At 36.2% G+C, this 15,270-nt stretch overlaps 1 protein-coding gene across 1 annotated transcript; it reads right to left on the reverse strand.

Annotated features, from left to right (window-relative positions):
* Positions 1-640: 640 nt before the first annotated feature.
* On the reverse strand, positions 641-14,762 carry LOC132180616 (dynamin-2A-like). Its single transcript, XM_059593504.1, has 22 exons — positions 14,291-14,762; positions 13,485-13,535; positions 13,252-13,372; positions 12,826-12,918; positions 11,661-11,722; positions 11,454-11,571; positions 10,858-11,200; positions 10,262-10,409; positions 8,982-9,083; positions 8,746-8,865; positions 8,279-8,362; positions 7,993-8,120; positions 7,605-7,689; positions 7,338-7,476; positions 6,393-6,469; positions 6,156-6,212; positions 3,987-4,134; positions 3,715-3,869; positions 3,270-3,383; positions 3,113-3,180; positions 2,720-2,892; positions 641-1,321 (listed from the first exon to the last, which is right to left on the reverse strand). The coding sequence occupies exons 1-22, from the start codon at positions 14,438-14,440 to the stop codon at positions 1,068-1,070; spliced, it is 2,790 nt and encodes a 929-aa protein (XP_059449487.1). The 5' UTR covers positions 14,441-14,762; the 3' UTR covers positions 641-1,067.
* Positions 14,763-15,270: the final 508 nt, after the last annotated feature.

Genomic DNA, 15,270 nt, shown 5'->3' on the forward strand with positions numbered 1-15,270 from the left:
AAGTGGCTTGTTACAATCATTTCAACTCTTAACTTTACCGACAATTGCACCATCTAAGGACCAAATTAATGGGACCGGACCAATAAAATTCATAAAGAATAAAGGTTCATCCGAAACATGCTCATACACCATTAGGGCAGCCACCTTAATGGGTCAGACAAGCATACCGACTACATAACAAACAAAACACGTTACCACGCGCTGTCCCCAAAGTCATGATCACAAACCCACGTACACAACTTACCAAAAGAATTTACATCACATCTCGAATAGGAAAAAAATATAAAAAATAAAAAATAAAATTACATCATATAATATTTTTCAGAAACCAACATTATGGGTAATGCTAATACTTTTGGAAAGGCTAAATCCTTCCAGTAAAGTAATATTACATACTCAACTTTCATCCCATAAGACTAATGTGATAATACCCATCAACCCTTAAACCAACCTTTATTAAAAATAAAAAAATGAACATTGTCATATCAGCCTCAGTGAAATGATAGTCAAGTATTTAAAATTACTCATTCCAGCCATCCCATATTGAATAGCATTAGCATCTAAAGCAAAAATCTATGCAAGCAGTTAAAACTGCTAGCAGTGAGACGGAACCGGTTAAACTCCGAAGAGAACATAAATGTAATGGGAAACTAAATATATCCCTTTACTTGAAAAAGATAATCCACTTGTTACAAGTCCATCAGAGATGGGGGGAAGTACACATGAAATCAGAATCAATACAAGCAAATACATCTATAGCATCCAAAAATGAGCGGAGCAATAGGAACAAAATATTATGTGAAAGAAGAAAAATTGAATAGAATTATAATAAATGGATTTCAAGTGAACCTTGAATCCATCTATGTGAAACTGGGCCAAGCCATGAAGAACATGATACCGAGGAACTGCAGATTTTTATGTACACACTCTCTCTCTCCACCGATACTAATAGGAATATAGAATTTTAAGATGACCAAATCCTCGAATCATGAACCGGCCGAGTGGTCTCACCCACCAAAAATGCAATGAAAATATGAGCCATAAACCAACATCAAATCAGTCATTTATTAATACTTATAGCCCGAAGAACCAGAATGTGGCGGTGGAGGCGGTAACCGATTAGGAGTACGTCGACTGCCAGAGTTTGAACCAGAGTTCATATCCCCATTTTGTGCTGGATCGCTGTGATGTCGACTGTGACCGTTGGATCCAGACCTAGAATAATCACCATATGAATTGTAGTCAACAGAGCCATTAGCAGCTGCATCAAATGCAGATCTCCAGTCATCACCAGATGAACCACTGGTTTTAGGGCTGCTTTCTGAAAAGGTCAGACATATATGACGTCATAAAACAACTTCAGGAGGAAAGTAAGATGAAGATCAACATGAAGAGACTGCAGAGACTTCAAATAGCATCCCTATTGGGGAAAAAACAATTATAACACAATTATAAAAACTATATATCCTCCTACGTAATGTTGAGGCCTTTTTTTTTTTGATAAGTAATGATGATGATATAAAAGAGCGCAAAGGGGCGCAACCCATATACACGGGAAGTATAAACAGAGAGCGCCTAGGAGGGAGAGAAATGAAAAAGAAAATCAGAGAAACTAATCACTAAAGGAGCTAGCCAAGCGGCCGTCCAAAAGTAAAGAGTACAGAAGAAGAAATGAGTCAATTCCTCTATGGTCCTAGTGGAATTTTCAAAACATCTAGCATTTCGTTCATTCCAAATACACCACATAAGACACAGAGGGATCATTTTCCAAACAACCGCGCTTCGAGAGCGACCTCCCGACCACCAACTAGCAAAAAAGGCCCTCACCCGGCTAGGCATGACCCAGAGCAACCCGAACCGCTGAAAAATCATGTGCCAAAGAGCACTTGCAAGCTCACAGTGGAGAAGAAGATGTTGAGGCCTTGCTCTTACAGATTAACTAGAGGGGGATATAGAACAAGTTCAGGCACCTAAAACTCAAGTTGCGCACAAGAGTGAGACCCCCTATCTGCTATGAGATGGGTAGCAATCTATGTTGAATTTCACCGGCATCTCAAGCCTAAACTCAATCTATTCATCTATAAAGGTTAAAATACAGCCAACTTTAAAACCTTTGAAAAACGAGAAAAAAAATGAAGCCAAAGAAAAATAGAGTTCTCAATTTTGATTTGTAAAAAGTTATGGGTCTGTCTGGCAACTTTCTAAAAACAGTTTTCTCTTCTCAAACGCTGAAAACTCTACTCAAGTATCAACTATCCAAAGGGATTATCAGATGCGACCCCACTAACACTTTTCAAAACAAGCCACAAAACTATTTAAAAATAAAACACGAAAAACTTCTCAAAAAATAACTACACAAGCTCTTTTTTTTCAAGGGTAAATCTTCCTTGTTTCATTAAAAAAAATGGCGGCTGGCATGGTGGCTGTTAGATAGATCTAACGGCCGGCCCCGCAGATCACCACTGCAGTGGCTGCTGTACAACTATTTTCAAAATCAAAACACTTCTCAAAACTTTACCAAACCAACCCTATGTTTCTCCCCATAATGATTTTCATGTTACAAAAAAATAATAAAAATAATAATTGACTCCAGTTTTTGTTCATGGTATATTATAATTCATAAAAAGCAGACATTTTCAAGTGTTTTGAGATGGTTAACAGCATACACCAGTGATCTTTTGCGTTCAGACCACAGAGAGAATTTTTTTTAAGTAAATACCTGCACCACCACCATTAGACCAGCTGGAGGCAGCAGAAGCTCGGTTGTCGTGAATGCTGAGTTGGCGTGTTAGTGTTGAAAGGAGAGAAGACTGTTTTTGGATGCGCTCCCTCTTACGCTTTACATTCTGGTCCTCTTGAAGCAGCTCTTCAATCCTTGCTGTGCTTTGTGCGCTGCACATGAGCAAAAATAAATGTGATCACGTAAAAAAATTTTGTTCTCAAATGTACAATTACTAGCCACATACTGCAGAACAGTATGAAGCACATTCACCAGATAGTTAGAGAACAAGAAGGCAACCTCTCAGCTCTTCTTGGACAAGCACAAGCTTGAAAAAACATCTTAGTAGTGAACATAAACAACAAATGTGGAGTAAATAGAGAAGCATTAAACCTGATGGAGCTATACAACTGGTTTAGCATGTCTTCCTTGGCTTTCTCAACTTGGCAAAGAACAACTGCCTGTTCAACCAGTCAATCCCAAATGTATTTTATCACTTCACAAATTGACTGTGAGGATGAAAAATGCAAAGTTGATAATATAAGCTTACTTTAGGGACATTAGCAGCCAAACTGTTCAAAACTGCTTCAACATAACCACGTACTTCTTGAGACATCCACCGAAGCTCTTCTTCCGGATCAGCAGGTTTTCGTGCCATCATATCCTTTAAGAGGGGGGGATGGATGGAAAAAATACTTAGGAAAACGACAAATTTGTGCAATAAAATTTATGGATTGCTAAAGCAAAACAGAGATCAGCATATGGTTCCATCAAAATTGCAATGGGAAATTGGCATTTAAGGAAATTCCAATGGCCAAAAATAAATCCCCAAGCAAGAAAAGTAGAGTGCAAATTTGACATTGATGACGATAAACTGAAGAACAGGGCAGAAACCCAAAAATTTGCGAAAAGAAAGAACGGAGTAAGTTATACAAACAACCATTAGTTGCTACATGAAAGAATTTGCATAACAGCATCCAAAAGTTATAACTCACCAGAGAACCATCAGAAAGACTCTGTCGGAGACCACCTTCATTGGATGCACCCTTCAATTGTCCTCCTTTAGAAGGTTGAATAATACTTCTTATCTTATTCATCCATTCAATCTTATCGGTCATACTCTCAGCCTTCAAAACAACAGCACTATGGGCTGCAAGATAAATAGAGATTGCGTTGAAAATCGGTTTGTAAACTCAAAATAACAAAAAAGGGGTGTGAGGCAATGTCCACATCTAAGAAACTACATTGATCAAAGGAAAGGGCAAACCTTTCAAAACGGTTTTATATGGAACCTTGCTGGTGATCTTGAACACAAGACTGGGTGCTTTTCCAGAATCTGGTCCATTAGCCTTCTTATCCTTTGAACTCTTTGGTGGAGGTTCTTCCTCATCTGAGGCCTCTTCAATATTACATTCCTGCATAATAATTATAGGAGTTGGGAGATCAAGCTATTAGCATGATGTATCGTAATAAATGATTTTTCAAAGTTTAGATTACCCTTCATGGGCATGGGTAGGCATGTATAAGCTCTGTGTATGTGCAAATGTAGTTCATCCATAGATTTATCAAGATGAAAAGACTAATAGGCATTGTCTACCCAACCAAACCATGACCAGGCTTATGAGATATGTCCAATTCTACTATTAGAATGCTAATTAAATAATTAAATTCACCATTTTTGATAAGCTTCAATTTTTGGATAATTGGTTTTTACTTTTTTTATTACGTAGAATGAGAGATTCAAACTAGGAGCCACCATTTTATAAGGCGTCACCATCAGCCAATTGAGCTACTCCTTAAAGTTGATAATTGGTGATTCAACATGGTATTAAAGTGAATCCGTAACTCACATCCCATTTTAATTAAATATTTCATGTGCTATGTAAACAGAAGGGGTGTTTTAGCCCACATGTAAACAAAAGTATTACTATATTAATTAAATAATTAAATTTACCACTTCCTATTAGCTTATTTTTTTGGAATAATTGGCAATGTAACACTACCATACCATCTACAATGTCATTTCTATTTCTAAGAGCAATTGATAAGTAGATTATCAAGAGACCCAATGGGTTCCACAATTTTACCCTATGGAAGATAGCCAACATGAGATTTTTTTCTTTTTAATAAGTAATTGCCGGCAAGGTCCTCGAACTAGTAACCTCCGCTTCATGAGAGGCATTGTCCTTAACCAATTAAGTTAGCCGTTGGGGTTATAGTCAACACAAGATTTGACTAACTCTCTCCTTGTTAGGATTATATATATATATATATATATATATATATATATATATAAAATAAAAAATCTCAAACTTGGGATTCCCATTGAGCATAGTAAAGTCAAACCGTTTTAGGCATCAATTTCGCTAAGTATTTCCATGTTAAAAATTCCAATTGCTTTTGGTTTGTATGAGCAAAACTCAATAGCCACAATTTTTTTTTTTTTATAAGTAATGTTGTATATATCAAAAGCGCAGAGAGGCACAACCCTACTATACATAAAGTATACAAGGAGAACGCCCAAGTAGGAGAAGAGAAAAGAATAAGAAATTCAGAAAAAGTAATCACTATCGGAGCTAGCCAAGCACCTATCCAAGTGAAAAGGGTAAAGAAAAAAAAGAGCCTAAGCTCCTCTAGGGTCCGTTCTAAATCCTCAAAGCACCTCACATTCCTTTCACTCTATAAGCACCTCAATCGCCACAATTTATACCAAGTTTCTGCGCTTTGATTAATACATCTTTATTTATAAAAAATAAAAAAAAAATAAAAAAAAATTATACCAAGTATTTAAAAGATACTTTCAATTTTACAATAACATATTTGCCTAGAACTGATCTCTAACACAATACTGAAAAAAGAAAATCAGTTTTACAACTGCTTTAACTTTTTGTTGCAGCCCTCTTTTCAAATGTGATTTGACCATTTAGAAAGAAACAATCTTTTATATTGATTTGTTTAATAGCATGAGATTTACATATAAAAAATAATTGTTATTTTACATGCCCAACATTGCAGAGCAATAATAAACAATACAGGCATCGTTTTTTTTACTAAGTGAAACCACATATCTGCTCACTACATCAAATAAATTTTGTATTTCATGCACATAATAGATTTTCTGAAATTTGGACCCTAGACAAAACTGGTTGCAGACCTCCAACCCCAATCCCATCCCATAAGGAAAGAATATGTCCAGTTAAAAGATCAGTAGAGAGTTCTCTCCACAACACCATCCCAATAATTAAACGCATACACCACAATTTAAGTACTCATATCTGAATCCACAATTTATTATCCGAAGAATTGTTTATGCATCCTGTCCAGCTTTATCAAGGATGATAGAATTCTAAACAGTAAAAAGGATTTCCAATCATTTGGGAAACAAAATTACTAATCTCAGATCTGAAAGCATACAAGTATCAACAGTTGTCCTTACCTCCAAAGTGATAACTCCGCGAAAATGTCTTTCTTCTTGCTTTTTAGTGTAACCAAGCTGTAGAATAAAGGAGAGGTCAAAGTAAATCCTACAGATCACAATTACATTAATGGAAGTAGCTACATCAGCAATGACTAAGTGTATTATATCACAAGAGTTCACATGTCTAGATATCATAGAACCCCAATTTGTACATGTAAGCTTCAATTTGGCAGGCTTGGAACCAATTTTACAAACCTTTCCAGTCTTCTCATTCAAAACAAACCACCGACGGCTCCATCCATTAGTTTTTGCACTTTTCTTTAATATAAAGCCTGCCAAAAATAAAACAAGATATACACAGTTAATCAAAAGCCACTTTCCAAAGAAGTTGGGCTATAGCTGTATAAGTCATAAAGTTCTCAAGTTATATGGTCATGCATAGTTGCCCCTAAAAGCCAACATATTCCCCTTAAACGGCTATTGTAATTGCACCAAGAATTCTATTTCGGCACAAAATGCACTTCCAACATGAAGTTCTCTTGAGTTATATGGTCATGCATAGTTGCCCCTAAAAGCCAACATATTCCCCTTAAATGGCTATTGTAATTGCACCAAGAATTCTATTTCGGCACAAAATGCACTTCCAACATGCATAGAAAACAAAAATGCCCCGTGAAAAGGACCTAGGGCTGGTACCGCGGTGTAAGAACGTCATTTTACTGAGAAGTTATTTAGCTAAATGCTAAGTATTTTTCATAACATGAAACATTTTAACAATGCAATAAATGTTATGTGACCAAACCCACTTCAATCTCCATAACCAACATGTTTTTCCCTTTTTAATATTCAAATTAGGAGGGGAAGGGGTATGGCTTCCAGATCCCAGAACTCAATGATACCATGAATCAATGAACGTGTTCCAAAGATAACTGTCCCATGGAGTTCCTCCCATTCTTGTATCATGGATCAGTAAGGACATTTTCTTTTCAAAGATGACTGTCCCATGGATTTTCCTCCCATTCTTTTATCATGGATCAATAAGGAGATTTTCATTTTCTGTGTACTCTCTTCAAGTATTTTTTTGTAATAGAGAATTAGGAAGAGTATCAAAGACTATAATGTTGGATTTTGGAACCCTGGTATCCAAATTCTCGCGAGTAGAATCTAGTAGCATAATGTGTTTGTAATTTGCAAACAAACCTGCTGTTATTTCTCCTTCAGGACCTGCAGTCTTTAAACCTGAACCCTCCTGTACTTCTTTCTCTGCCTGACCAGGTTTTTCCTTCATTGATTTCAAACTTCCACCAGTTTGCTGACCACCTGTTTGAGGACTAGTTGCCTAGGGCAAGAAAACAAAAAACATACAATGAGCAAAGCATACTAAAAAGGAAGCAACAAAATCCACTCAATACACTTGTTCTTCTAAAACTCATATCCAATTTACATCAGAGAAAAGGGATCTCCTACCCTGTTTAGTATTCCTTGCTCTGCCTCTTGTCCTTTTTTTGAGGATCGAGTTTTTAGCTCCTCCTCTCGGCGCTGTCTCTCCATCCTATAACAGATTATCCAAATAAGCTGCAGGTATATATTGGATACGAATAACAAAGAATTTCGTACTGAACTAACAATGACACAGCTGTAAAAGCATCTTCCTTAATAAATGATGCAAGACAGAAATAGGCATACCACCTAGCAAATTTTTAGATTCTAACAATTGTACACAAATTGGCAAGCACTTAACCAAAGCCAAACATGTTATAATCTGAAACCAAATACTATATAACATTAAAATCTGAAACCATAAGCTGCAAAACATATTTTCGGGGGAGGGGGGGAGGGAGGGGACAAAGAATACCTCCGTTGCACCAAACGAATGAAATGTTGGGGGGGCACAAAAGCTCGCTCCATATCAACTAGTGCAACAACCATTTTCTTTGCTTCACTCTTAAACCCATCTAAGGCAGCACTTGCAATGGTCACAACCTTGTACAAGATTAAGATCGTGTAAATTTCACAAGACAATAAAAAATAAAAGAAGCGAATTTAACCAGACAGACTTGTAGTAATAAAACTAAACAGAATAATATAAAAAAGGAACAAGATAAAGAGGAAAACTTTGACAAGAAAACAATGCCCCACACCTCTCTCTTGAAAGGAGGGTATCTTCCAAGACCTGGAGTAGCATTTGCCGCAGCAGAAACTATATCTACCAGAACGCGGTGTACCTAATTTACCAGTCAGCAATCAATTAATAAAGAAGTGATCAGAGTATAGAATAAATAAATATAATACAGAAGAGCACAGAATGCATGCATTAACTGTAGAGGAAGCAATTTGAAACCAAATATCTAAAAACACTTCTTATTCGAAAAGTTCATTCACCATTTAGTATGTGAAGGCAAATTGGAAAGCCCAAGAAAATGCTAGCATCTTTTATAAAACAAGGACATGTAGTGTTCTATGGCCCACCTCAAGCCTTTAACAGTAATTATATAGCAGAAACAAGACTTGGAATCTAAATGGTCCACCTTTATGAACAAATAGAGTACTGAAGCTACACAATATTCAAATCATACTACAGCAAAAGGCACTGAACGCCTAGGTTTACCTCATCAACACAAAGCCGTGATGGTTCTTTCGCAAGCTCCAAGACGCCTTTAATTAAGGATCTTAAACCTTTTTCAGGAGATATGAGATATGGCTGATAACCATCCGCTTCCAACACAATCTAATACAAAATTTGAAAATGAAAAGATCATAGAAAGACCCAAAAAGAAACCTTGAAAGCAAGGCAAGATAATCTTCAGCAAGGGAATTTGGAAAAAGAGGAAGGACAAAGTATACCCTCTTGACATTGTTGATATCGAAATGTCTGTCCAGAGGAAGCTGCTTGATTCTATTTGGAAAGTTCCCCTCGAAACTGGCAACAATTTTCCAACCAGAACCCTGCAAAAAAATTAGTTTCAGCAACCTCTAGGACTCATGAATCTAGAAACTAAATGGCAATTAATGGCATGTTAAAATTCATGATCATCTAAGAATATAATTAGCTGCTGAATGCCGCAATAGTTTCAGTAACTTTCAAAAATCAGGCAATTGTTACTGCAACAGGCTATCCAAGTTTAAGACCAGAGTCACCATTTGAAGAAAGTTGGGGAAAGAACCAGATGAAATTTTGACAAAATGATTACTTTAACCAAATAAAAGTACTTGAAGCAAAATGACACACAGCTTCATGAGGAAAAATGAAGGGAAAGTGGAAGAGGAATTGATGACAATCATACACTAGTAAAAGCGATTTTGATCCAGTCATCTTACATTAGCACACCCATGTACCACAAAATTGTCTTCATACCACATACATGATCTCCTCGAAATAAATTCAAAGCAAACCTGCACCTAAAGATCTTTGACTCACTCACTACACTCAGTGTTTTATAAGGACCTTGAGCTTGTTAATCACAGCTTGAAAAGCGCCCAACTAAAATTTAATACCATTCTTTCTCAGTTCTAAAATACGCTTCCTTCAAATTCACCTTCAAAACCCGCCAGCTTTAGAGAATTCACTAGAGTGGGACTGCCTCAATTTTTGGAAGGTAAGACCTTGGAGATCAGCTCATTTCTAGTTGATAAGGTTGGTTCATTAGATAATTGAGGATGCTTGTTATACTATAATAAGATGAGCAGCACCTAAAACCTCTGGCACAACTTTGGAAATCTCACACCCTATTTTAGAAGGGAAAAAAAAAACAGATACTCAAGATAAGTGAGACCAAACTTCTTGACAAATGGTAAGAAGAATTTCTTGACTATGAGAAGGAATATATAATAGATAGATTTCAGAGCACAATTATATCCCCATCAGAGGGGATTGGTTTATTTTTCTCTCTTTTATTGCTTTCCTTTGTCTTTCATCTGTAACTCCACAATGCTCTTAATTTGTGTCTCGTGCAATAGAACACACTAAGAGTTATCTCCCAGAGACCTTGTTGGACTTCTATCAATAAATTGAAGGAATTAGAAAAATATTTGCAACAAAATTTACCTAGTCATTGGCAGAAGAATTTTATGCTCAAGACTTATTATTAAAAATTCATTATATATAAACAAAAAAAAACCCTCACCTCACCAGATGTAACATGCAGGAGAAACTTATCCTCAAATTCACGGCAAAGTTCCAAAGCTAGAGCTCGGGTGCCCTCAGAACTTTGGACCATCTGCTCACCAAGCCTCACCAGCTCATCCTGAACTATTTGAGACTTCCCCTGTAACCTGCATAAATGTAAAACAGGCATTGATAGAAACCCAATTAACTGGAAAAATAATATCATGCTTGGCAGAAGAAAGATTAAATGCATGTCCGCACTACTTGGAAGTCTCAATTCTAAGACCAATTTAGACAGCTAAAAGCTTAGCAGAGATTTACATGAATCAGTTATTAAAAAAAATAATAATAATAATAATAGCATTTGAATACTTCCTCAGCTAGGTCTTGTCCTGCATATGCTGTTAAACTCCACAATCCAACATTCTCATAAATGATAACAAAATAGAGGAAACAAAGTCACATTTATGAGTACTTAAAACATTAGGCATTACAAGAATAAAAATTAATATTAGAAAAAATAATAATAATAATCCAAAGGATGCATGAAAACAAAAAAAAAAAAAAAAAAAAAGTCAAAACAGAATGTCATATGGCATCCAGCAAAACACTCACCCAGAAAGGAGATTTGGAAGTCGAACTTTCATACGTTTGCGAATCTGCTGTGCCAGGGCATCCACCAACGCTATTCTCCCAAGCTTACTTTGTGGGGCTCCAGTAAGTATTGATTTAAGACTTTCACTCTCTGCTCTCCATGCAGTTTCCAAGGAACTCTCTGAGCCAACAGATCCAGATTGTGCAGAGGCAATTGCAACCGATTGACCTATTAAAGCAACCCATGGAATATCAGATGTCTTAGATGGCCCCTGATTTAACAGGAGAGCCTGAACTGCAGCAAGAGATTTCTGGTCTGATGCAGCTTGATCTATTTTACTAATTACACCAATGGTTCTGGTACCTGTAATCAACATTTAACTCCACTTAATTACTTTCGAAATCAAGTGATTAGCAAAGAGAAAGATGAGAGGGAAGGAAGAGGATGAATGCATTGCACACCAAGGGAAATAAAAGTGCATGAACTTTAGGACAGCAAAGCTCCATATGCACTAATAGGGCACTAATTGCAATAGAATCAAGTTCATATGAAAGACTAAAGTCTAACTTAACCTCCTTTCCCCAAATAAATATTTGCAAACATAAAATAAATTTACCATCTCCATCAAATTCCTTGACGAATCTCAAGGCTCGAGAAGAAGCAATTTCAGGTGCCTGTGCGGCAGGTACTATAACTAGCAGAATGGCATCGTTGTGTTCAGCATATTCACTAACCTAAGCAAGGACCATTAAAACATTATCAATCAAAACAGTTGCATTTCAGCTACTCACTCAAATGCACTAAAGTACTACCCTCTACTTACCAGTGACTCATCCATTATCCGTTGATCCAGCCCAGGTAAATCAATCAACTTCAGGGGAGGTGCTGAGGAGAATCATGTCAGATGAAAATTTAAGAAATAAAATCAAAAAAACCAATGAATCAAAGAATATACATGATAGCAGGAAATCAATGAACCATGTACAAACCCCAAGACAGATGTTGGTCTAAACTGTAGAGAACTTTTAAAAAATCTTCTTGTGTCAGATCAAATGAATAGCATACAGATGCATGTAAATACAAAATTTCTATAAAGTAGCATTTACCATCCAAAGATAATATTAATCAATGCTGCCAAATTTCAATATATGCATCTACTTATGTTACCATTTGAGATTTACCCTACATTTGAAATGCCATGCACAGAAGCACCTAAAGTTTTGATATTAATGTTTCCACAGTTCGCATGATTTTAAGTCCATGTACAGAGTAACATGCTTAGTACATAAAGCCCAAGTAAGATGGCATATATGTATTTACGTCAGCATGCCTTCATCCCACCTACTGAGGAGACAGATGAGACAAACTCTCTTAGATACCCCTTTTTTTCAATCATAAAAGGTCAAACACAAAATCTGCAAACTAAAGCATTTTGCTTCAAGGAGCTAAAGTACCCACAAATTGTAACATGAAGTTCAAGGAATTGCTTGATATATATAATACATTATAGATGAGATATTTCTTTTCTAATCAGCTTCATAAAATGCATTCTAGAGGGGAAAAAAAAAAACACTTATAGCCACAGAACGTATTACTGTGAACAACCAAATATATATTTTACATTTTTCTATTGTAAAATGGCTCGTCAGCATCACAGCTACTAATAATCCATGCAACTATCAGAAAAAGAGAAAAGGAAAATATATGATAATAGTCAACTCCTAAAAGTTTCTTTGCACCACAAGATATTGTCAGTACTATTAGCCAGCCACTATAAAATCTGGAACATGATCTCTTTCACCATCCAAATGTTGATAGATGCCTTGACAAATTTTAAGTACTCCTGAACCTCTGGCAATATCCATACAAGAACTTTTGGAAAAACATCACATTTCCCAAATTAGGAAGTCATCCAGCAGACAAACATTTCTAGTTGAATCTTAAGCGCAAACTTAATAGAGGTGAAAGACTATCAATTATGAACCAACCTGTACTTGTGCGTAGCTTCAAATATATTTCATCTCGAGTCCTGCCTGAGGAACCCTTGCTCAATCTATCCTGTAGAGAATGCCGTAAAGCACCTGCAGAAAAACCACAACAATCAAATACAGCACATTAAACAGTTAGAGAGAACCAATAAGAACACTCTTGCATATTGACCAAAGGATAGATATTTGAAGCATTCCCCAGTATTTGTTACATTATCATAAACCCTGATAACACAGGGATTGAAAGTGATGCAGGCATCACAAAGTTACTGTCTCAGAATATTTTATTGACCATTCTAGAACCACAAGGGTAGGTTGTGATACTGTTGACATCCTCGGAAGAAGCTTATGATATTTGTCGTATTGAACAAAAGCAGTTGTAAACATGAAGTAATGGTTATAAGAGACAAATTTGTTGGCACTAACTTGCAGAAACTTGTTGAGATTTATTGTCAATCTGCAAAATGATTGATTTGCTGCTCAAAGATCCATCCCTCTGTAAATCAATGCTTATGGGAGCTCGAGTGGCACCATTTTCACCAGTTGGCTGAATGAAGAAGAGAAAGAAAGCTTAAGAATAAAGATAAAGCTTAACTCGGTTCTACAAAATATAAGAAATAATCAAAAAGATAAAGGAACGACTTAAAATCCAAACTTACCAGAACAGGATGCCCAATTAAACTGTTCAAAACTGCAGACTTACCAGCACCCTATCCAATTTGTGGCACACCATAAAAAAGAAGAAAAAAATGAGTAACAGAAAAGGCAAATACATCAGTATCTCCAAACAGTGAAAACAATATTTGACAGCATAAGAATGGATACAATAAGACTAAATGATACCCCAAGTCTGAGTTGGTCTTCAAACAGTTTCTTCTACCTTGTAAGCGCAAAATACACAAAAAATTTGGAAATTCCACTTTTCAAATACAAAGTTTGGTAGCCACCACCACCAAGGCAAAAGGTATGAAATAAGCTTACCCCAATTTGAAATCCAACATGCCCTCGTTTCAAGTAAATATTAAAAAAATATTTATCTAAATGAGATATCAAAAACAGTTAAACGCAATTAATCAATAACAAAGGCCAATTCTAGCTCCATAGTTGTCAAAAGCCCCAATAACACTTTCGAGTAATTGAACCACAGTTCCTCAGAGTAAAAGCCATTTATACAAATCTACTACATGAATCAAGTCACAGCAACCACTCAAAACACAGAGCCATTAAGACATATACATATAGGGTCACATCAAATACTGAAAACCGAATACTAAATATCTCTCCCCTTACATACAGGATTCAAAACCGAAAAAAGCTTAGGCATAGACAAATCGAAGTGATCTCCCTCTCTCTAAACACATAAATCTAATCTACCTAGACATTGATACAGAATACATAAAGACACACACACACACACATATGAAAAGAGAAGTAGAAGAAGAGAGAGATGAATAGGAGGACTTACAACATTGCCAAGAGCTACGACATTGAGGAAAGTGGATGCCCTTCTAGAAGAACCGGAGCTTGAGCTTTCGTCAACGTCTTCATCGGCAAGCAGAGCCGAGGCTTGCCGCATCGACTCCGAGAGCTGAGCCAACTCTTCGATCGCCTCCATCGACACCAAACCGCTTTTCCAAGATCACCGATCTGATCCCAACAATTAACTAAAAGTTTCCTCCAGATAATAAAACCCCAAAATACCGTGAGGAAAGGAGGTGGAGACGGATCGATCGGAGTGAAACCCTTAGAGACGGGAACGGAATCGGAGAGATCTGAGGGAATTAGATCTCTTTCTCTCTCTCTCTGCGTGTGTTTAGGGTTTGAATTTCAACGAGTCGAAAGGGAAAACATGAGGAGAAGAAATGCGCAAAGAGCAACCACTCTCTGTCTCTCTCTCCACTTTCTCTCTCTATTCGATTTTGAATCTTGTTTTAACTCTGTTTCCCCTTTTTGTCAATTTTAAATCTCTCTGCCGAACTGTGTTGTTTCTCTTTCTTTTCTTTTTTTTACTGTTTTTCTTTTTTCTTTTTTCTTTTTTTGTGGATCTGGATCTATAGGTTAAACTTTTATTGTGTTTTAATTATTTAAAACTGCCCAGAAAAAAAATAATAATAAAAATTGGAGCAAAAAGGTTGGAGATAAGAAAAAGAAAAGAAAATTCTTGCAATTGCGGTCAGGTGCTGCGCTTGATTTCTCCTTCCCAACCAAAATAAAAATAAAGCTTTAATACCTCTTGCTTAAAGAGTAAGTCTTTGAGCTCTAATGTAACTTGTTTAGGAAAAGTATTAATAAGCAACTCAACACATAACATATTCACAAAATAATAAAATTATTTTCACTATTATGTCACATGACAACCAAAAAAAAAAAAATCATTTCAATAATTTATTGATATACTCCATTATTATGGAAAGTAAAAAAATGTTAATATTATGGCATGAATAT

The sequence above is a fragment of the Corylus avellana genome, chromosome ca5 (assembly GCF_901000735.1).
Source record: "Corylus avellana chromosome ca5, CavTom2PMs-1.0".
Lineage (NCBI taxonomy): Eukaryota > Viridiplantae > Streptophyta > Magnoliopsida > Fagales > Betulaceae > Corylus > Corylus avellana.

What these genes read in the sequence shown, in the direction of transcription:
- LOC132180616 (XM_059593504.1), bottom strand. Translation starts at nt 14,440, where the DNA reads ATGGAGGCGATCGAAGAGTTGGCTCAGCTCTCGGAGTCGATGCGGCAA. An exon ending in ATCTCAACAAGTTTCTGCAA is followed by an intron (nt 12,919 to 13,251) that starts GTTAGTGCCAAC and finishes GTTTTTCTGCAG; the next exon opens with GTGCTTTACGGCATTCTCTA. An exon ending in GCGGAGTTATCACTTTGGAG is followed by an intron (nt 4,135 to 6,155) that starts GTAAGGACAACT and finishes ATTATTATGCAG; the next exon opens with GAATGTAATATTGAAGAGGC.